At 40.8% G+C, this 24,675-nt stretch overlaps 1 protein-coding gene across 4 annotated transcripts in view; it reads right to left on the reverse strand.

Annotated features, from left to right (window-relative positions):
• Positions 1-266: 266 nt before the first annotated feature.
• LOC127617569 (signal-induced proliferation-associated 1-like protein 2) overlaps positions 267-24,675 on the reverse strand; it is a 164,285-nt gene continuing 139,876 nt past the window's right edge. For 3 of the 4 annotated variants that reach the window (XM_052089542.1, XM_052089544.1, XM_052089541.1), the window contains 5 exons: positions 17,507-17,726; positions 8,392-8,523; positions 5,521-5,638; positions 5,154-5,235; positions 267-1,660 (listed from right to left, as the gene is read on the reverse strand). In XM_052089542.1, the coding sequence (XP_051945502.1) occupies positions 1,514-1,660; positions 5,154-5,235; positions 5,521-5,638; positions 8,392-8,523; positions 17,507-17,726 (699 nt within the window). In that variant the 3' untranslated portion in view covers positions 267-1,513. The remainder of the gene's footprint in view (positions 1,661-5,153; positions 5,236-5,520; positions 5,639-8,391; positions 8,524-17,506; positions 17,727-24,675) is intronic. The other variant, XM_052089543.1, reaches the window with a different exon arrangement.

The following is a 24,675-nucleotide window of genomic DNA, read 5'->3' on the forward strand; positions in this document are numbered from 1 at the left end:
GATCGCTGTATATAATAATTAGGACAGTGTAAATATCGCTAAAGAAATCAGAAAAATCGATTATTCCTCAATCTCGAATTAAACGTACTTAATTGTCATGTAAATAATGTCACAATCGTAACGGTCCTAAAAAGGCTTAATTTGATTACGCTTAACATACTTTACCATTTCGTTTTGATTTGGGGCGAACCAAGCAACGTTCTCGCCATTCTTCACGGGATTCAACCAGTTAGTCAATGGTTTGAGATTGTCCATCATGTCCTCATTACTTTGTTTATTCATAAACATTCAAATAAGCATCAATTCATTTTACATCTACATTTATTTAAAAAAAAAAGAAGAAAAAAAAGCAACCAATGTCCCATTTGACATGACATCGATTTACAGAGAAACACATTTGTAAAAGCGTAGAAACCAACAGAGTGTAATCTAGCAGCATCCAAATGTTGGAATGAGAAAAACAAAGACAAATCGATCAATATATCAATGTATCGGACACAGTCCTGGCAAAGCTACGGTCATCACAGTATCGCCATCACGTAGCCTTTCCTACATCCTTCTTAGATCAGAAACCAAGACTTTTTAATTATTTTATTTAATAAAATAAACTAATTTGGGTTAAATAAGCTTAAATAACAGTGTTAAATACAAGACACTTGATTGGAGGCTTCTGTACAGAGATAAACACAATTTTGGCATGGTGACTGAGGTTCACTGGTAGTCAGTCGTACTCTGTTTTAGAGCTGCGGACAGGAACTGCGACTAGATCAGACTTTACAACGCTTTTAACTATATACACACACATCAGGATTCAGTGAACCGTTGACAAGGCATGTGTTGAGAAGGAACAAAAAGCAGCGTATACACCTGCTTCCTTTCTGATCTTCTACTGTACTATGAGGCACAGTCATATCAGCAACCATGGGACAGTTGAAAAGGTTCGGGAACTCCTCACATTGTGCTCTTGGGGACATTGTCGTAGTTCTGCGACGCCAAGATTACTGACAGAACTTACCGTTGACCTGATGCACTTCAACGTTAGACTGTATCTTACAATGCTGCGGGTGCAAAATAAAAACACGTATTGCATGCCATGTGTCTTGAGGAACTTGGAACAAAATGGCCAGCTACTAAAGATCTTGATGTCTTACATTCAGTTTGTAGGAAATCCAGGTGCTGAAAGAGTCTTGGTACCAGTTGTTTAGTACATTCTCCATGCTAAACCTGTTTCTCCTCGACCCTCCCTGGTGTGAAGGAACTCGTCTACTCCAACTAGCACAAACAAAGTGGCTTCCACAGTCCAGTATATACTTACATTCTTCATCTCATTTGAATTGCAGTAGGAATTGGGCCTTACTAGTCAAGTTAAATCTCTGCCGCTAAAGCATCCGTGAAGATTGCTTTGAAAGTATCCGATGCTTAAACGGCAGACAGTTCTCCAGTGGTTTTACCCTCTCAAGGGTCTCCTGACTCTGTTAATCCCCCCAATGTTCCACTTCAGATAGAGTCTCCATTAAGGTTTCTTGTCAATGGAGTGGAAGAACCACTCCGTGAACTTCCTGAGCTGGGCCGCAGCGGTCTGGCTCTCCTCTTGGAGTCTCATGTTGTCCTGTCTCAGGTGCTGCACCTCTACCTGGAGGATCGCCTTGTCCTCCTTCTCCTGAACACAAAAGAAAAAGAACGATCGATGAAGTACTAGGTTTTCACACTTCCTAAAGTGAGTGTTGTTTCCAGTGCAAAACTAGACTTTTCTATGCAGTTGCTAAGATATACTGGGTGGTTGTTTGTGCGTTTCTAGGTGGTTGATAAGGTGTTCTATGTGATTTTTTGGTGCGTTGCTATGCGGTTGCTAAGGTGTTCTGGGTGGTTGTTTGTGCGTTGCTAGGTGGTTGATAAGGTGTTCCATGTGATTTTTTGGTGCATTGCTATGTGGTTGCTAAGGTGTTCTGGGTGGTTGTTTGTGCGTTGCTAGGTGGTTGATAAGGTGTTCCATGTGATTTTTTTTGGTGCGTTGCTATGTGGTTGCTAAGGTGTTCTGGGTGGTTGTTAGATCGTGACAAAAAAACACGCATGTCCTCCCCAAATGTTTAAATGTTATGATTGTTACCATATATTACCATCTATTTGCATTAGTTTATATTCAGATGGTAAAAATCAGCTGACTTTAAAATTAGAATATTCATTTATATATATTAATATTTATTTCATTTAAAAAGTACAATACATTTTCATGGTTCAGTCAGTAATGTTTATTTTTGTAAAAAAGTTCAGCACTATTTTCCTTTGAGTGTTATTTTTAGCGTATCAGTCAAATCCACTATCGGTCAAACTCTAGATAATGCGTTTATTTGCAAGGTGTTCTGGGTATTTGTCAAGGTGTTGATACGTGGCTGCTAAGGTGTTCTAAGTGTTTTTTAGTGCGTTGCTATGCCACTGCTAATGTGTTCTGGCAGGCTAGTAGTGTGTTGATATGTGGTTGCTGGGGCAATGAGATGTGACTGCCAAGACATTACTATGTGGCTACTAAGGTGTTCATAGTGGTTTCCAAGGCATCGATAAGTGGAGGCGTTTTAAATGTCTGTTAGTGTTGCTTTGTGGTTGCTAAGTTATTCTGAGTAGTTTTAGTGTGTTGCTATGTTGTTGCTGGGGCATTACTGTGGTTGTTAGAGTACTGATGTGTGGTTGCTATGTGGATGCTAAGGTGTTCCGAGTGGTCATTAGAGCTTTGTTATGTGGTTGCCAAGGCATTTGTATATGGTTGCTAAGTTGTCTTGAGTTGTTGTTTGTGAAGTGCTATGTGGTTGCTGGGGATTTGTTATGCGGTTGACAGGGCGTTGCTATGTGTTTGCAAAGGTGTTCTGGGGGTTTGTTAGTGTGTAGCCATGTAGTTACTGGGGCATTACTATGAGGATGCTAGTGTTGCCATAAGGTTGCTAAGGTATCCTGAATGGTTGTTAGTATGTTGCTATGTGGTTGCTAATGTGTTCTGTGTGGTTGCCAAGGCATTGGGATACTGTATGGCTGCTAAGGTGTCCTGAGTGGTTGTCATGTGGTTGCTAAGGCGTCACTATGTGGTTAATAGTGTGTTGCTATGGTGTTCTGAGTGGTTGTCAATGTGTTGTTATGCAGTTGCTAGGGCGTTGCTATGTGTTCAAACCCCTAACCCCATGTATGAGCAATAGTAATGCTAGTGATGCTTGCTTAAGCAAAGATGACTAACTCAAGTTTATGTATTCTACACTGAGAGCTTAATAACGAGAGAGATTTAACAAATAAAATACAATGGCACTTACATTTGATCAACTTTACACCAACTATATACTGTACAGATTTCATGTTAATTCTACAGTATTTCCAGCCATTACACCAGGTGCAAAACAATTTATGTTCTGAACATGCCTACATGCTCTAAATGCATTTATGTCACTCTGCTGTTAAAGGCAGTAATTTCACATGACAGGAAGTTGGATATTGAATTGAGCCGACAAGGTGGCAACTCAGCGTGCTGGGTGCCCATTACTGCAGCTGTAATGCATTGTTTGACCATCAGACTCTTCCTCCAGCATAGTGACAATTGCAGCTGACGTACTTCCTTACATTCACAAAACAGACTGCATGCTTTTGTGAGAAAATTATGGAAAAATAAGGATCTACTAGTGCGCAAGATGACAAACCCATCTATTGGGCTATTTACTCTTGGTCAATTCATGCATTTTTAACTGATCTGAATTCCCTCCATGATGAATTCGAAACAGACAGACCTATAACCTATACATCCAATTTTAGCTGCCTATACACTATAAAATGCTGGGTTATTCTGAGCCTATTAGGGCATTTTATTGGGTTATTTTCTCAGTGTTGGGTATTTTTTGTGTTACCCAGGCCAAGGGTGCCTGTAGGATTCAGTTTTGTAAGCCTGTTTGGCCAATTCGCTAAAAAGAACCGACTCAAAATAATTTATTAATTCATGAATCGGTCATCGCTAGTTCTTTTAAACAGCCAATAGAATGATGGGACACATGTCATTATTGCTAAAATATTCTGAGAGTAAAGGTTTCTCAGGTCAGTTGGAGCGCTCATGTCACACACAGTGCGTACGGCCGTACAGCTGCAGGCACACTGACCCAGGCGTGGGCTAGTGGCTGGGTCATTCTCACTTGGGACAGTTGAAACAATGCACCCCTCACCTCAAGTGTCTCAAGATGCAATAACCCAGCAGTTGAGTTACCTGTCACAGGGCTGTATGGATCGTCTTCAGGAGTGACAAATTGGTGCATTTATTTGGTGGAATAATGTTTGTATCAGTGTTTTTATCTGTGAGATCTCCACTGTGCACTAGAAATGTCAAAGATACTGTTCCATAATCAGAACAGGACAGCTAGATAGATAGACAGACAGACAGACAGATAGATAGATAGACAGAGAGACAGGCCAGCCGGCAGATGCATGAATGGATGGATGGACGGATGGACAGACAGACAAAAAAGACAGAAAGACAGACAGGCTGGCAGATAGATGGATGGATGGAACAAGGGGCTGTTCAGCTCATATGATGTAACTTGTATGACATAACTATTATGTGGTATATTTTTTAAAGATAAAACAACCTGAACATTATAAACCCATTTATGAGCTCAAATTTACCCAGCATTCCTGTAAAAACTTACCAGAATTTGGAGTTGAATAAATAACCCATTTTGCTAGGTAAAAATGGACAACCTAACTTGCTGGGTTGGATTATCCCAACATGTGTTCTAGGTTCAGGTGGTAGAGCGGATCGGCCGCTAATCGCAGGGTTGGCGGTTCGATTCCCGGCCAACATGACTCCACATGCCGAAGTGTCCTTGGGCAAGACACTGAACCCCAAGTTGCTCCCAATGGCAGACTAGCACCTTGCATGGCAGCTCTACTGTCGTTCGTGTGTGAATGCGAGTGTGAATCTGACACAGTGTAAAGCGCTTTGGTAACCTCTAAGGCTAAAAAAGGCACTATATATTAAGTGGATAATCAAGACGCATGAAGCAACTAAGTGTAAATAGGCTCTAAAGGATCATTTGTTTACCACAAAACGGTAGGTCTCGCTGGACCTACACGTGGTGCTGAAAATGCAGTAGAAAATGTAACAGTTGTCCACCGTATAAGTGCGATCTTACCTTTTTCAGGTCGTACTGCAGCTGTCTCAAGATCACCTCCAGTTGATTGACTTTGCCTGTTAGTGTGGTGGGAGAGGGATCACTAAAGAAAGGCAGAGAGAAGACAGAAAGAAAGAGATGTTAGGCATGACACATATTTACCCAAGCCTGATTTAATGCAGTGTTGCTTTCCAAAATGTGCCAGGATGCATTTCATAATGCATGTATGCGTTACATTCTCAGGGTTGCCTCAAAGCAAGAGGCGATATAGCGGCTTTAGGCAGGATTAGCTCTTTTCTACATCAACCAAATTGGGCGTTCCAACTTCTCCCATTAATGTTAATACAAGTGCTCAGTCTCGAGCTAAACAGTCTCTGGTTAAACTCACCCAGCCCCAAGGGCAGCTCTCTCTGCGGCCACCACACGTCTCGTGAGCTCGCGGGAGATTTGTAGGGCTTCTGCTCGCTGCATGTCCGTCATGGTGCAGAATGAAGCCACACGCTGGTCTGGGGAAAACATCAAACACGCTCCAGTAAGGACTGGTTGAACTGTGACTTTAGAATTAGCAATGTGTTCTGAATATCACAACAATACATAAAACAGGACATGATGAACTAAACTTTTATAGCAATGTGGTCTCACTTGCTTTGCATTTAGAGTATTCGCCCTGGGATAAAAATATATCAAATCATAGTGATCAATCTTTTACAGAAAACACAATGAGTCTGACTGTAAATAATGTGATGTGGAATGATTTGTTTGTTGTTTTTTAACCCTGTAAAATTAAACATCAAAACATTAAGAATGTAACAGGGTTTGCACAAACCATGTTTTTCAAGAGAAATTGTTATAATGTATATAATTACATTATATTATTGTTTATAATGTGTGATTAATTACAACACATACTGAATCTGAGTGATAAACCAGAATTGACTCCATTATCTATTACAATTATAACTAAATACCAAACTTGCTGTGACAGGGTTAAAATTTTGGAAAGTATCGTTTTAGGAGTTTAATAACAATAAATAGATATTTGTAATTTGCAAAGCTGTAATCACTTATTTAGGACTAGAGGTAACAATTTAATACGCCATTGAAAAATATTTGTTGATCACTATTTGAAAGTTTGTGAAAACACGTCATCCATCCATCCATCCATCCATCCATCCATCCATCCATCCATCCATCCATCCATCCATCCGTGCATCTATATGTCTGTCTGTCTTTCTGTCTATCAATATGTCTGTCTATCCATCTATCGGTCATCCATCTATCTGCCTACCTGTCTGTCTTTCTGTCTATCTATTTACCTGCCTGTCTGTCTATCTGCCTGTATATCTATCTGTCTGTCTGTATTCTCTGTCTGTTTTGCTGTCTAACTTTTTTGTCTATCTGTCTGTCTCTATTCTGTGCCAGCCTGTCTGTCTATCTGTCTGTCTGTCTGTCTATCCATCCGTTCATCCATCCATCCATCTGCCGGCCTGTCTGTCTGTCTGTCTATCCGTCCATCCATCCATCCATCTGCTAGCCTGTCTGTCTATCTATCTGTCTGTCTGTATGTATTCTCTGTCTGTCTATCTGTCCATCCATCCATCCATCCATCCATCTGCTAGCCTGTCTGTCTATCTATCTGTCTGTCTGTATGTATTCTCTGTCTGTCTATCTGTCCATCCATCCATCCATCCATCCATCTGCTAACCTGTCTGTCTATCTATCTGTCTATCTGTATTCTCTGTCTGTCTATCTATCCATTCATCCTTCCATCTGCCGGCCGGCCAGCCTGTCCGTCCATCTTTAGATTAGATTCAACTTTATTGTCATTGTGCTAGCCTGTCTGTCTGTCTATATTCTCTGTCTGTCTTTCAGTCTATCTTTTTTGTCTATCTATCTGTCTGTCCATCCATCAATCCATCAATCCATCCATCCGCCGGCCTGTCTGTCTATCTATCTATCCTTCTATCTTCTCTGTCTGTCTATCTTTTTAGATGTCTATCTATCTATCTATCTATCTATCTGTCTGTCTGTCTGTCTGTCTGTCTGTCTGTCTGTCTGTCTGTCTGTCTGTCTGTCTGTCTGTCTGTCTGTCTGTCTGTCTGTCTGTCTGTCTGTCTGTCTGTCTGTCTGTCTGTCTGTCTGGCTCTCTTTCTGAGTGTTGGACCTGTACCTGAACATCAAAGTTTGTCTCTACAAGCTTTATCTATCTAGTTCAATCATGTCATTACACTTGTGAAAATACTAAACACATGTTCAAATCTGATGCACATCAGAACCTGTTAAAAACCTCAAACTCCCAGCGGAATAAAACCGTTTAGACTTAAAAGAAGGTTCTGAACATGAAGGCTTGTTTCCAGACAGATAAGAGAGTGTCACAGAATTTTGAGTTCTGAGAGAATCGTGTCAGTTCAAGCTGCTGCCCCTATTTTTCATTATCGTCCTCAGCTGACACACAAAAACAAACGGGATGGCGAATCGCATGGCCGCTAAAACAAGATCAAAGTGCTTCAGATCCCAAAAATATGCTTTCAAGACTAAAGGACTGGTATAATATTTGGAAACAGAATGAAAATTTGAGATGAAATTATGTTTTTCTGGGTCTTACCCTGACCCAGAATAACGCAGCATACAACAGAGGGATAAATTTAGCTTACAACATGTTTGCCCTCCATTTGCATCATTGAACACAAATGTAAGTCATCAAGGACAAAAAGTGTTTATATAATGCTGAACAAATGTTCATAACAGAATGTTTAGTCTGGCTGTCCCGGCTAAAAACACAGCTACAATGCATGGCTTCAAAGTCACACACGGCCGAAACTTTCCAATGGTAGGAACAATGTATTTGAAGTATCTCGATTGCATAATTAATAACAGATAACTTTGTTTTTGTTTGATATTTTTGTACTTTTAAAAGTAGCCGTTTAATGACAGGTTCCATTGTGACATCTTGGCTTATATAATGTGACAACATGCCCTACGACAAGGCACGCTCAATTAACCATTTTTCCTGGGCAATATTAGTGGAAAGGTTCAATAGTGTTTCTGTAGCCAATACTTTAAAGTTTTTGTCCATTCAGAAGTAGACTTTCCAAAATAAACCACTGGAGTAACAAGTTTGACAACAAGCCCCGGCCTACTCTAGACCATCATACCACTCAGACCTAGTGTCTAGTGTAAATACTGCTAAAACACAGGACAGGCAAACACTGGGATGGTTAATCAAACACACAAACACATTGAGTGTTTCTCTGCCTACCTTCAAAGGCCCTTGCCGCGTCTACGAGGTGAGACCAGTCCAGGCCGGTGGCAGTGTCTGGTAGAGGCATGAGACCCGGATCACTGAACTTTGACCTGTCTGCTAGGGAGCCATCAGAGAACCAGAACTCATCTGCGGAGACACGCACAGACATATCAGTGACACATACACACGGTCTCACTTCAAACGCCAAAGACCTCCGCTGCATAAAACTGCCGCCACATGTCACTGTCAATCTAACGCTCTATTTGACCTGTATCTTCGTCTCACTGTGTTTCCTCTCAAGGCAGCGCAGACATCAGACTAGAAGACCTGGTGAAGTAGCAGCTAGGGATGTGCAAAACTACATTTTCAAAATCGTCTATTTGGGTGGTCAAAACTACTAGTCAACTAATCGGTCATATAGATAGATGCTCTGGATAATTTCAATGGACATGGGTTCACCTGACCCTGACTGAGTGTACATATCTTAAGGGGTATTTATAGGGTTGGGAACCAAGAACCCTTTCTGATTTAGAACTGGTTAAAAATACCAGAACCGAATGATTTTTATAACTTTCGGTTTTTGAACATGCATTCTTCTGCCAATGAGGATGGGACACAGTGCTCTGACAGTGTTTCCTGTGTTACCATTCAGTGGCACTGCAACACAAATATTGAAACAGCAATGTGAAACATACTCTGTGACCAGAGTTGTCCGATTCTCAAATGAATGACTCTTATGAGCCGGTTCTTTTGACTCTACAGCCCGAAAAACACAGCGCGACCAGTGTTGTATGATTCCCAAACAAATGACTCTTATGAGCCGGTTCTTTTGAATCTACAGCGCTATCAGTACAGTCCGATTCCCAAACAAATGACTCTTATGAGCCGGTTCTATTGAATCTACAGCGCTATCAGTACAGTCCGATCCCCAAACAAATGACTCTTATGAGCCGGTTCTTTTGAATCTACAGCTTATCAGTACAGTCCGATTCCCAAACAAATGACTCTTATGAGCCGGTTCTTTTGAATCTACAGCTTATCAGTACAGTCCGATCCCCAAACAAATGACTCTTATGAGCCGGTTCTTTTGAATCTACAGCGCTATCAGTACAGTCCGATTCCCAAACAAATGACTCTTATGAGCCGGTTCTTTTGAATCTACAGCGCTATCAGTACAGTCCGATTCCCAAACAAATGACTCTTATGAGCCGGTTCTTTTGAATCTACAGCGCTATCAGTACAGTCCGATTCCCAAACAAATGACTCTTATGAGCCGGTTCTTTTGAATCTACAGCGCTATCAGTACAGTCCGATTCCCAAATTAATGACTCTTATGAGCCGGTTCTTTTGACTCTACAGCCCGAAAAACACAGCGCGACCAGTGTTGTCCGATTCCCAAACAAATGACTCTTATGAGCTGGTTCTTTTGACTCTACAGCCCGAAACATACAGCGCGACCAGTGTTGTACGATTCCCAAACAAATGACTCTTATGAGCTGGTTCTTTTGAATCTACAGCGCTATCAGTACAGTCTGATTCCCAAACGAATGACTCTTATGAGCCGGTTCTTTTGACTCTACAACCCGAAAAACACAGCGCGACCAGTGTTGTCCGATTCCCAAACAAATGACTCTTATGAGCTGGTTCTTTTGAATCTACAGCGCTATCAGTACAGTCTGATTCCCACACGAATGACTCTTATGAGCCGGTTCTTTTGAATCTACAGCGCTATCAGTACAGTCCGATCCCCAAACAAATGACTCTTATGAGCCGGTTCTTTTGAATCTACAGTGCTATCAGTACAGTCCGATTCCCAAATGAATGACTCTTATGAGCCGGTTCTTTTGACTCTACAGCCCGAAACATACAGCGCGACCAGTGTTGTACGATTCCCAAACAAATGACTCTTATGAGCCGGTTCTTTTGAATCTACAGCGCTATCAGTACAGTCTGATTCCCAAACGAATGACTCTTATGAGCCGGTTCTTTTGACTCTACAGCCCGAAAAACACAGCGTGACCAGTGTTGTACGATTCCCAAACAAATGACTCTTATGAGCCGGTTCTTTTGAATCTACAGCACAAAACATATAGAATAATCAGTGTAGTGCGACTCCTGAATGAATGACTCAAATTATTATTATTTTTTTTTAATCTACAGTGCAAAACAAACATTGCTACCACTATGATTCCCAAACAAATTACACTTGAGCTGATTCTTTTAAATCTATTCGGTAAAATACAGTGCGACCAGTGTAGCCCTATTCTGTAAAGAAACGTCTCTCAAGTCTTTTATTCAATTTGATCTACACCTAAATACATACAGCTCTTCCTACCAATCGAATGACTCTCAGCTGGTTGTTTTTAGTGAATCAAAAACGTACTGAACAAAAAGTTAATTACACAACAAGTTCAGACACAAGAAGCATTGGTCAAAAATGTCTGTCTGGATGGCTGTAGCGCCGCTGCGTTAAAGGTGCACGTTCTGCGTGAACTGTCTGCATGCAGCCAAATATTTGTAGACGCGTGGACAATCCACATCTGTGTGCATGGACTGCAAAAGAGTATACTTTGAAAGGCTGAATGCTCAACTAAGTATACCCTAGCATTTAAAAAAATAAATAAATAAATAAATAATCAACCACATTGATTGACTAGTTGGTTGTTGAATGACAATTTGACTGGAAGACACATCCATAGTAGCCACCGGCTGATAGAAATCGAGCTGGCATGAGTGGGTCTGTCGTCCAGTTCAGGCCATCTGTCGGCAGGTCAAGAAGGTCTCAAACATGAATGCGGTGGGAGTGACCATGTTGAAGAAAGGGCGATGTGTTTGATTGGTCACCTGCTGTCATGCCAATGTTCACTGCCTAATGGTTCCTTTTATGAGATTTCAAAAGGCTGACAAGAAATCGGAAGCTAGATCGCCCAGTAGCTTTTGATTAAGGCCTCTGGATTTCTGTCTTATTGGCATCGGAGTTCTCCTGGAGATGCAGTTAAATACACAGAAATACTCGAAATTGTGTAAGATGTAACATAAAACAAAGGCAACCTGAGTAAACACAATATAAGCTTTTTTTTTTAAGCAAAAAAGTTATGCGACACTTATATCACCCATGTGAAAAAGTAACTGCCCCCTTAAACTTAACAGCTGGTTGTGCCACCTTTAGCAGCAACAACTGCATCAAACGCTTCTGATAACGTGAGGTCAGTCTTTCACAACGCTGTGGGGGAATTCTGGCCCGTTCTTTTTCACAGAACTGCTTTAGTTCAGACATATTGGAGGGTTTTCGAGGATGAACTGCCCGTTTAAGGTCCTGCCACAACATCTCAATAGGGTTCAAGTCAGGACTTTAACTGAGACACTCCAAAACTTGAATTTAGCTTCTTTTGAGGCATTCAGAGGTGGACTTACTCCTGTGCTTTGGTGTCATTGTCTTGCTGCATAATCCAGTTGCGCTTGCGCTTCAACTCACGTACTCATGACGGGACGTTCTCCTTTGGGATTCTCCGGTAGAGAGCAGAATTCATGTTTCCCTCAATTATTGCAAGTCGCCCTGAAGCAGCAAAGCATCCCCACACCATCACACGACCACCCCCATTGTTGATATTTGGTGGGAAAATACTATCTTTATTAAATATATCCCGTTTCTGATGATATTTTACTTGTGTCTTTCGATGTCCAATCCTTGTACACAAATATACCACATAAGGAAGGCATGGAAACTATGACTTTTATCAAAACATAATGTTGATTCAGCCCCCTCCTAATGAGTGTATCACTACTGAAATTGTACTCATAATTATTTTATCTATCCAACAAAGGGGTGTGGCCATGGGGTGCATTTGAAGAGACGTTTATCTAATGTGATTATTAATGAGATGAGATATTTGTATGCCTGCTTTTGTCTTTTTAAGGGAAGTGTTGAACAATTACACCTTCCATCAGTTTTCGAATACATTTTATGTTTATATGAATGTATATATGTGTAAAAATAAATGGTTGCTATGGAGACCTGGCCGGAGTCTCTCAGCACGCCCTGGATTCAAACTCACGACTCCAGGTGTGTTAGTCAGCGTCTTTACTTGCTGAGATACCCCAGGCCATAAATCCATGTTTTAAAGTTCAATATAATTTCATTATTAAAATCATGTCTTTGTATAAATTAATATAGAACATTACTTTTCAATGCACCATTGTATCCCCCCCCCCCCAAACTTTCATTCAGTACAGCAGTATATGGCTTAATGTTAATTATTTTATTAATAATAGTAATCATAATAATAATAATAATAATAATACCGCTATGAAAATGTAATATTCTTGTGAAAATCTCAGGAGATCAGCAGTTACAGAAATACCCAAAACAACCCATATGACACCAGCAATCATCCATGTGATTATCTAATCAGCCAATCATGTTGCAGCAGTGCTGTGCATAAAATCATGCATATAAGGGTCAGGAGCTTCAGTTAATGTTCACATCAACCATCAGAATGGGGAAACATTTGACAAAAAAACATCCAGTGAGCGTCAGTTCTGTGGATGAAACGTCTTGTTGCTGAGAGAGGTCAACAGAGAATGGCCAGACTGGTCTACGGTAACTCAGATAACCGCTCTGTACAATTGTGAATGGCACTAGGGGAACCTACACAATATTATAGCACATTGTGTGAAGTATTCCATTTTTAAACTAGACTGAACTATTTCTATTCTTTTTGGTAGTAAATTAAATATATTCATAATGTCCACCTTTTTTATTCCACTTAATTCACAATACATTCTGTGAAGGACATGAGAGGCTGCATTAGAATCTGGACAACAAGGTATCTTACTGTTTGTATGTGCTTAAAAGGCCATTTAGTTTTCAGAATGCGGTGTGTTCTTCAACAGCCGTCGTCAAGGGAACCCTCAACATTGCATTATGTTCCCATCAATTACATAGCTTCAAACCTTTTCATCGTACCTCACTCGTTCACTCACGCCAGAGTACGATAGAAACATTTCCCCAACTTGAGGCAAAAAAACACAACGCTCGAGGTGAAGCTAATACCGCTCGTCTAATTTGCCCCGCTCTCGCTCTCCAAGCCTCGGAGGTACACAATCCGTCAAATTACACCATTCACTAGATGAGTGGAGCAAAACAAATGCAGCAAACTGCCATCTGTCGAAACAATCAGAAATTCATCACGAGTGACATCAATCAGACAGCTTGGGCCACTTGAAAACCCAAGCTCTAATTGAAACACTCACGCCTTTATAAACAGTAAAAGGTGTTCATTTAACAAATCATTTAAAGAAGTGCATTGTTTGATTAAGGTATTCATAAGTGTGGTTTTATGTAGTTTATGGGTTTCTCCCATTATAGACAAACAGTAGCAGGTGAATGGGATTCATAAAGTGCCCTCAAACTGTATTTTGAGTGAAATATCCCTTTAACGAAGGAGATCCTCTCAATTCTGGAAGGGAAGTGCGTTATAGCCTGGCATATATGGCAGTGGTGGTGGTGGTGTAGTGGTCTAAAGCACATAACTGGTAATCAGAAGGTTGCCGGTTCGATCCTCACAGCCACCACCATTGTGTCCTTGAGCAAGGCACTTAACTCCAGGTTGCTCCGGGGGTCATTTTGGATAAAAGCGTCTGCCAAATGCATAAATGTAAATGTAAATATATCCATACACGCAGTGTATTCAAACGCACTTTCAGCATGTTGAAGAGATGATTCAGGAGTCTGGATCACAGTAGTCGCTGTGGTCTGCAGCATCCTCTGCTATATCGTGCTCAAAACTGACCTGCAACATTGTAAAGGCGCCAAGCAAATTGCATTTAGCACTGATTTTGTGGACACGCTTGCGCCGTTGCAGGTGTAAAACCAGTGCATTGAAAAGCTGTGCACATTTGATTCTTAGTGAATTCTCCCATATTTGCCGCCTTGCAACCACTGGCATTACTTTTAGGAAATGCATATCCTAACTTTTATATATTGCTCTAAAACTACGCAACATTCAAACAACAACTATTCATTTCTACAGCCGCACTTCCTAGAAAGTGTCCTGTGCTAACTTTGATGGCCGCTGCCTTTAGTAACAGTGTGTCACTGCTGTCGAGTGCCCTTGCTGTGGGCTGCTGTCTACTAGGTGCCTTTGTTGTGGTATAATATCACTTAAATACCCGTCATAGCGTACAGATGCCACTGTGCCATTGTAGAAGTGCTTTATATATGAAGATCACTACCTCTGCGTAGAATGCTCTTGCTAAAGTATAAGGTAGTTAAACGAGCTGCGTTGATGTTTCAGCTGTCTTCTAATGGCGCGGTCACATTTATCTTTGCATGGCGAAATTACGTGGGTGAAGTACAGTCATCTCGATTGGAGAATTGAGATGACTGAATTTTGCGTGATGGACTTCGAGTGGAGAAGAATTTCCCCTTGCGGATTTCTATGTGGAGTTCAAGATAACTCTTGACATGCACTCAAGTGAACTTTGACAGGCGAATTCGCCGCGTTGATCGATAGGATGTTGCTTGGTTTGGCAGTGACCTCTGTGTGGGCGATGCTTTCTTTTTAATTTCACTCCCCCGGAGTATAGGGACACACCAATATGAACATTATAACCAAAAACTATAGGTTTTGTCAGCAGTCAACATGTTCAGTACAAAGAGGTACAAAAGCTTTACTATTCTAACAGTCAATAATTTCTATTGAACGTTGATTGGATCTGTTGAACACATGACAGGGCAACATTTTTAAGAGAGCCACATTGAAAGATACATAGACCCCGTTTATACCAGGTAATAAGATGCGTTTTTGTTGATCCGATCACACGTGGTCAGCGCTAAACACAGGTCTAAACGGGGTCTTAAACCTTCTGTGATCAGATCACAAAAACCACATAGGAATGTAGTCAAAAACACATGTGACCGCATCACATTTGTGGGCGGCTGTGGCTCAGTTGGTAGAGTGGGTCGGGCACTAATCGCAGGGTTGGTGGTTCGATTCCTGGCCCACACGACTCCACATGCCGAAGTGTCCTTGGGCAAGACACTGAACCCCAAGTTGCTCCCAATGGCAGACTAGCACCTTTGAATACCATTAAGGCTTAAAAAGGCGCTGTATAAGTGCAGACCATTTACCATTTACATTTGAGGTGTAAACGCTAATCTGTCCTGAATGCATCCTGGCAGCAGCGAAGCGGCACCTCCACACCTGTCAATCAACCGCTGCACTAAATCAAGAGTTTAAACTTTGCCAGTTATGAGCAGCTTTAAAAGGGGAAAAGAAAATGGCCAATCTAAAAATGTCAAAAAGCAGATATATACAGAAGCAAGAGATCTTTTTCAGTGTGCATCAGCATGCAGGGACACTTATGAGAAGCATGAACATCTGCAGCTCAGGTTAATACAGGTAATCCACTAAAATTATGGAATGGTCTATATTAATATAATGGATCATGGATATGGATGTCCAGACTGCTAGAGGGCGCCGCTCACTCGAATGCAGGCTATATTATAAAACATAGCTTTAGCCTTTTAAGCAAGGCCATATTGCGATTTCAATCTTAATTCAATCACTCATGCAGCATTAATGGATATTACACTAATGTCTCAGAAGTCAAAGTGGTGATGGCGTAGTGGGCTAAAGCACATAATTGGTAATCAGAAGGTTGCTGGTTCGATTCCCACAGTCACCACCATTGTGTCCTTGAGCAAGACACTTAACTCCAGGTTGCTCCGGGGGGGATTGTCCCTGTAATAAGGGCTCTGTAAGTCGCTTTGGATAAAAGCCTATGACAAATGCATAAATGTAAGTCTGCTGGTTTATAGCATTTTCGATGGTTTCCCCTCAACATGTAGCCTCTAGGTAAGTGCCGCTTACACAACTTTCACGTCCGTTTATGTCAGTCTGTCCTCATTAATGTCAGAACGAGAAAGAATAGAAATGAAATATTACATGTTCTTAGGAGTGTCAACACATATTTCGGCTATCATTGTTTCTGGATTGTGCATATGAATTCACAGAGATTTTTCATATATGCCTTTTCATGCTTTAAACCAATATGCCGATGGTTTTAATTTGGTCAATAGCTGGCCGACAAATATCGGCAGCCAATACATCGGTGCATCCCTAGTATGAAGTGCAGCATTAAAGAGGCTGCTTGGTAATTCGTTTTATAGCTGGTTTAATATGCGCTCAACGTCTGCCCACACCGCGAAATGACGTTGCAAAAAGGTAAATGTGACCGCGCCTTTGGGCAGCATCCTAACTGAAAGGGAACCACATAATTAACTGATTAAGAATGCCCTACACCAACAGCAACTCATACATGCACATCATACAAATAGCAAGCATACTAGAGATGTGACACAACTGATTCCAATAGTGATGCTTAGTGCTTAATGTGTTCTAATAGCATGTTGCTAAGCTAACAACATAATACTCTAATAAGCATATAACCTGTTGTTAAAATAGTACATTTATGGATACTTTTCAGTATGAATGAAAGAATTAAAAAATAGACATTGGAGGCCTGGGTAGCTCAGCGAGTATTGACGCTGACAACCACCACTGGAGTCGCGAGTTCAAACCCAGGGCATGCTGAGTGACTCCAGCCAGGTCTCCTAAGCAACCAAATTGGCCCGGTTGCTAGGGAGGGTAGAGTCACACGGGGTAACCTCCTTGTGGTCACGATTAGTGGTTCTCGCTCTCACTGAGGTCTGTAGTGAGTTGTGTGTGGATCGTGGAGAGTAGCATGAGCCTCCACATGCTGTGAGTCTCCGCGGTGTCATGCACAATGAGTCACGTGATAAGATGCGTGGATTGACGGTCTCAGAAACGGAGGCAACTGAGACTGAGTCCTCCGCCACCTGGATTGGGGTGAGTAACCACGCCACCACGAGGCCCTACTAAGTAGTGGGAATTGAGCATTCCAACATTGGGAGAGAAGTGGATTACAAGTAAAAGTATATTAAAACGCAGCTGATCTTTTGGAACAGCATCAGGAGCATGCATATGTTGCCTTAAAATCCTGTCAACCTAGGAAGCTCACTAGGTTTTGGAACCTTGGTATACAAAACCTCCTTTGTGGTATTGTATATACTGTATGACTGGTTATGTGAGGGTGTAGTACTCACTTTTGAGGTTGGATCCAGGCTGGCTGAGGCTGATGCGGGGGGGTAAGGTGCTGTGGTAGGGTGGGGTGCTGCTGAACAGGATGTCATTGGGCATGGCCTGGTCAAGCATGGAGCTACGCGAGCTGGCATATGAGGATCCTTTCCTGTTACTGCACACACTCTCGTCTGAGAGAGTCCGGTAGAGGGAGCGGCGTGGTGACAGACTCCCCGCCGTTGACGCCTGTCAGGACAAATGCATAAATAATTGAAACTAGTTTAAGTAGACAAATACACATTAAGCTTATGTAAGTGTTTCTTTGCAAAACTAAAATTTTAAATAAAAAAATAAAGCTGAGCTGGTCCAGATGGTGTGAAGATTTCAGGAGAGTATTTTTTTTCATGCTATATTTGAAAGCTGCCTCTAACACACACACACACACACACACACACACACACACACACACACACACACACACACACACACACACACACACACACACACACACACACACGTCCCAAAATAGTCTTGGTATTATCTCTCTAAACAGGATACGGACAGGAGAGGTTTGTATTGGACTGAATGAATGGAAAATCCACTGTTTTATTTTGTTTAATAGTAGAATTCTATAAATAAAGGATGTTCTCTGTCTGCAGATGTGCACTTATTGAAGAACAACTGCATTAGAGGGGTCAATGGGGCCCGTGCATCATTTATTGACTATCCAGCACATGATAGTGAGTCTTCAATTCAGTCCATAAGAAGGCAATAAATCTGGGAATGTGCACAGATCGTCGACATTTGGTTAACCGTTCGATGCACTACTATTTTAATAGAGGTGTTCAACCCGACCCGAACTCCATGACAAACCGCCGGTTTTTCCAGATGGGTTTTGGTCAGTTTTTCAAGTACTGGGCAAAATAGGGGCTGTTCAAACATGCTTTAGTGTGCGTCTGACTGTTGCATATACACTGTTAACATGCTGGATGGATGTGTTTGATTGTTTTGCTGTATCTCGCTGTTTTTTTCTTACAGCGTCTCAAACTTTTTATAAAAGCATCTTGAAACATCTGCACTGTGTTTCATTCATTGTGCTGTGTTCTGCAGTAGTTCAGGTTGCAAAGAGAACTTCATGTGACTGTTACACCATTAAACATGAACCTAAAAACGGTAACCTTGCACATCCCTGATAAATTAATCTAAACAATTCTTTAAGCCAGATAATTTTAATCACTGTTCAAGAACAGCTGCTCTATCTACTTGCCACATAGGCAACTGGTTTCCAAAGCAGTATCCCAACCTTCATGGTACCACATAAGTAATAGCTTTAGAAGGTAGGATGTACTTGTTAACCAAGTGGACAAAAGTGTCAGTGACCATATCTTCATGACATATGACACGAAGAAAATCAAGAAACATCAAGGGAAATATCACTCGTGAGCAGAATATTTTTATTGGCCGTCATTTACAATCAAGCTGTAATTTTGCCAAAAGTGTGAAATTAATTGTGTGTATTTAGGATACATAAAATGTTAGCTATGATATTAGCTATGATATTTTCTTTTTTGATAACACTTTATTTTGATGGTCCCCCTACAGTTATTCAACTGACTATAAGTGACTTATCAACGGACTTGTTATAGCTCATAAACAGTGTTTCAACAAACGTTCAGTAAACTTTCAATAGCCTGTATAACAGCTACGTAAATAAGAGCTTATCAACTGACTTGCTAAAGCTATTAAACAGTGTTTCAACAAACGTTCAGTAGACTTTCAATAGCCTGTATAACAGCTACTTAAATAAGAGCTTATCAACGGACTTGTTATAGCTAGTAAACAGTGTTTCAACAAACGTTCAGTAGACTTTCAACAGCCTGTATAACAGCTACTGTAAATAAGAGCTTATCAACTGACTTGCTAAAGCTAGTAAACAGTGTTTCAACAAACGTTCAGTAGACATTCAATAGCCTGTATAACAGCTACGTAAATAAGAGCTTATCAACCGACTTGCTAATGCTAGTAAACAGTGTTTCAACAAACGTTCAGTAAACTTTCAATAGACTGTATAACAGCTACTTAAATAAGAGCTTATCAACTGACTTGTTATAGCTAGTAAACAGTGTTTCAACAAATGTTCATTAGACTGTCAGTAGCCTGTATAACAGCAAAATAAGAGCTTATTAACTGACTTATTATAGCTATTAAACAGTGTTTCAACAAACGTTCAGTAGAGTTTCAATAGCCTGTATAACAGCTAAATAAGAGCTTATAAACTGACTTGTTATAGCTAGTAAACAGTGTTTCAACAAACATTCAGTAGACTATCAGTAGCCTGTATAACAGCACAATAAGAGCTTATCAACTGACTTATTATAGCTATTAAACAGTGTTTCAACAAACATTCAGTAGTCTTCAATAGCCTGTATTGTATACATACACACTATACTGTATATTAGCACAGTATATTAAACATGATACATCATGTATATAAACAAAACAAAATGTCTTTAAGAAGTCATGAGGACAGAGGTGCCCGTAGGAAGATGTGATTAGATTGTGCCAATATAGTACTTTGTCTGTTTAGATCCTGTACAGTGTATATATTTTCATGAGCCAGAGGAAGTTGTTTTATTCCCAAAATGAGTCACTTGATCCTGTTGGTTTTATTTACAGCTCACAATACCTCTTTCACTATTTGAAATTTGATAAAAATGTCAGTTTGCTGATTTAGCATCACCGCAGGGAGAGCTGATGTCATGGTACATGGGACTCGACAAAGCTCAAAGCATTTAAGCCCATATCCATTCTGTGTTTTTACTTCCCTAAGAAAAATATCCCACTCAAATCCCATCGCTGAACCATGAACCACCCTTAAATCACTCTCTCTGTGAACTTGACATTTCCACAGTCTTCTCTTTCCTGCTGAAAAAATAGGGTAAAAACAGCTTGACAGCAGACATTGCTGGTCATAGCTGGTCTTCTAGCCTGGTAATTTTGGCAGTTTAGGGGCATTTGGACACTTGAAGAGCTGAAGTTTGATCTTCAAGGTTTGAGTTGGCTGAGCAACAGTAATAGTGATGCTTGCCTTAGCAAAAATGACTATTTATTAGGTTATCACTATGCTGTGTTCAAATGAAGTCAGAGAATCATGAAAAGCCAGCACTATTAGATAAGTATCCCTGCCATGTTTGGTTATCTCAGGAAAAACAGATCAAGACACACAGCCGACCTTCACTGTATTTCTGTCAATCTGCAATCTGTTTCACTGCTGCGGATATAAAAAAAAACAGCGAGCCGTCTGCTGTTCTCCTCCTGTTCTCTGGCAGGAATTTCCACTGGGGAAGAAAAAAAAAAAAAAAAAAGAGACTGACAATGTTTTCCATTTTGGTTTGTGCTGGACAATAATAGGTCTGTCTGTGAAGGGCTGTGTGGCATTTAAAATAAATGGCCTCCACTGGCATGTCTGATGCGAGTTGTGTGGAAACAACAAAATCTGTTCTTGGCAAATAAAAACACAGTTGCTCTTTGATCTCAAATAAAACAATATTATATTGCATTATAAAATATATCCATTATATACACGACAGAATATTCTATACTTCGGTGCACAAGAGGTCGTTCAGAACAAATGCATTAAGTTGGCGTCACACTAGCCAATTTTTCCAGAAATGTTCAAGTGTGTACTACATTAACATCAACGCCGGCCAGACGGATGAAGATGGAGCTTGTATTAGCGTCTGCCAGCAGGTGACTGCTAATTCTTTGATCTTGCTGAGCTAATGGCTCTGAAAACTGGAAAAGTAGATCAAACGTGTTAGTAAAAACCCATAACTCACCTAACAATATCCTTACAACCAACCGAAACACCTTTACCTTTTAAGATGCAGCCAACAAACACGGGACACCCCTTCAGGCCATCCTGACTCGGGTTGTTATATCTTGTCTAGCTGATCATACCTTCAGTTTCCAAACAGCAGACGATCAAACACTGGAAAACTTCCAACTGACTTGAAGGAATGTTCAGATGAGCCAAAACTATTAAAACTTTACTTTTGAAAAGCTTTCTTTCTGTCTCTCTCTCTCTTTAAACACGCTAGCAATGCCTAGCCAAATATTGAAACATGTTAGCAACATGCTATCAATTCCAAGTAGCATACTATCAACACCTAGCTACATGCCAAAACATGCTTGCAATGTCTAACAACATGCTAGCAACTTCTAGAAACCACTAGCAACATGCTATCAATTCCAAGTAGCATACTATCAACACCTAGCTACATGCTAACACATGCTTGCAACTTCTAGAAACCACTAGCAACATCTAGCAACATGCTATCAATTCCAAGTAGCATACTATCAACATCTAGCTACATGCTAACACATGCTTGCAATGTCTAACAACACGCTAGCAACTTCTATAAACCACTAGCAACATCTAGCAACATGCTATCAATTCCAAGTAGCATACTATCAACACCTAGCTACATGCTAACACATGCTTGCAATGTCTAACAACACGCTAGCAACTTCTAGAAACCACTAGCAACATCTAGCAACATGCTATCAATTCCAAGTAGCATACTATCAACACCTAGCTACATGCCAACACATGCTTGCAATGTCTAACAACACTCTAGCAACTTCTAGAAACCACTAGCAACATGCTATCAATTCCAAGTAGCATACTATCAACACCTAGCTACATGCTAACACATGCTTGCAATGTCTAACAACAAGCCAACTACTTCTAGAAACCATTAGCATCATGCTAACAACACTAATGCTCCTTTCGGTGAGAATGTCAATCATGCGTCACGGTCACATGAACGCATGCCAAATGCATGAACATGCACAGTCTTCCAGATGCTAGCTAGCTATCTAATAGCTATTACTCAAGAAAAATAGATGAAAACATATACATTGATTGATACACAAACAATTCTTCTTAACATCCTCTTTTACATTTATTGTATGTTGTACAGACATTTCCTGCCATGAAAACACTTGAAAGTTTGTTTTTCTGCTTCACAAAACCCAGCTGCGGTTCATTCTCGGAGGTTGCGCCATCTTGGAAATGACATCAAATGATGCTACTCGCTAAAGTCGGGGTTCATCGATCTACCTTGAGTTCACAAGTCGGATGTCTGACTTCAAGCTGCGTTCCAGTCATATAAGTCGAAAGTGGAAAAATCGTGAGTTATGAGTCTGGAATGCAGCATTAGCGGCATGCTACCACATGCCAACAATGCACTGGAACTAGGGATGCTCCGATCGATCGGCCACTGATCAAACTGATTGGCCGATATTCATGTCCTATGACTCGATCGGTGATGGGTCATTTAGCAGATTGCATAAACCGATCACTCGTGTCGCAAAAGACGTGCGGTCCTTTAAGACTTCAGCAGCACTGACATGGCCGGAGTGTGGCAGTGCCCCGCCCTCCGCCCTGTCACAAATGTCTTTAAAGTCTCATCATTGCATTGTTACTTTTTCAAGCCTCTTCAAAAATACTCTGAAATTTGCATAAACAGTTCTAAGTACAAACATGGAATAAAAGTATGTCTGTATTTGTCTTTGTGGCTTCTTTGTTTCAGCTTTTGCAACCTGGTAAGTTAATGCGGCTTTGCGAGGTCTTGAAGATATTTATGGCCCTTCTAACCTCTTGTATTAGGTCAAACCTTAGGATTGGGGGTTTAAGACGTTGCCAAGAAACCACACATGAACCAAAGAGAAGTCCTTTCCAATGTGTTGGAAGATCCGGGGCCTTACTTGCTAAAGTATCTGGTAGTTGTCCAAGCAGCTTATCTGATGGCTGTGCTTGGCATTTGTTTGTGTTGGTCCTGCCACAATCCAATCAAAATGGAGCCTTTAGGGAGGGGCTCTATCATACACTGGCTCATGGAATGTCATCTGGTCCGATGGTTCACCACAGTCCTTATTATCATTCATGGTGGCAGCTTCTCAGTCTCCGCCGTGCATAGGCATCTTCGTAATAGCGCGAGTTACAGGATTTATTATTACATATCTCCCGATTAAATGTGAGTAGCACCTGTAGAGTTCAGAAACATACACTCTTTCTCTGCTTTCCTTTCATCTCTTGCCCTCAGGAGAGAGATTGCGTGTTCACCTCATTAAAGTTCAAGCAACAACAATTGAAAAATTATTAATACAATCATCAAACTAAATAAAAAGGCAGGGAAGGCATTTATAAATATAATAGTTCTTTATACAATTAAGACCTGTTGTGTTTCACTAAACGTTGACGAAATTTCTCACGCTCTTTGGCTGCCACCTAAGTATAGATACGCTTGGCTATGCTTATGTAGCACACAGTTGTGTTGTTTGGTGGTGCGAAGAGCGAAAAGAGCGCAGTGTAACATACTTTATCGTGCTTTAGAAGCGGAGACAATGGGAGATCAAGTAGCTCTACTGCCGAAGAAGCAAAAAAATGCTGAAGCAAGAAGACAGAAAAACCGGCAAAGGCAAAAAACGAGTAAACATCGGTAACGGTAAGGCCTCTTAAGTCTTCATTAATTTCGTGCAAAGTAGCTTAGCACAGCGATTGCTGTGGATTTTGTGAAAACCATGACGTTGGTTGCTTGGAAACAAAACAAGTCAAAAATCAGTCTTCAAAGATCATTGATTTGAGGGACAACAATCTGTTCTTAACAGTAGAAGCATGTTCACTTGATTTCTGACGTTTTTAGGCAAAGCAATTATATTATAGTAGAAAATAAACGCGTTTAGAAATTACCTCAAACTGCGACATTTTCCAGATGCAGATTATATTCCACTGCTGGCGGGGCTAGCAGAGACGATCATGCTGATCCACGTCGAAATATGGCAGTATGCTAATAGTATGCTAATATACCATGCTAACGCTAGCTAGAGAACTACTGAATGCAGCTTTAATATAGAGCATATTTTGCTAGCCTATACTAGTGGAGTGGTGGTGGCGTAGTGGGCTAAAGCACATAACTGGTAATCAGAAGGTTGCTGGTTCGATCCCCACAGCCACCACCATTGTGACCTTGAGCAAGGCACTTAACTCCAGGTTGCTCCGGGGGGATTGTCCCTGTAATAAGTGCACTGTAAGTCGCTTTGGATAAAAGCATCTGCCAAATGCATTAATGTAAACGTAAATACTAGTTTTGAAAAAGCTTTTTTAATAAGCCTTTTAAACTTTTTAAAC

Source organism: Xyrauchen texanus, chromosome 24, assembly GCF_025860055.1.
Source record: "Xyrauchen texanus isolate HMW12.3.18 chromosome 24, RBS_HiC_50CHRs, whole genome shotgun sequence".
NCBI classification, from domain to species: Eukaryota; Metazoa; Chordata; class Actinopteri; order Cypriniformes; family Catostomidae; genus Xyrauchen; species Xyrauchen texanus.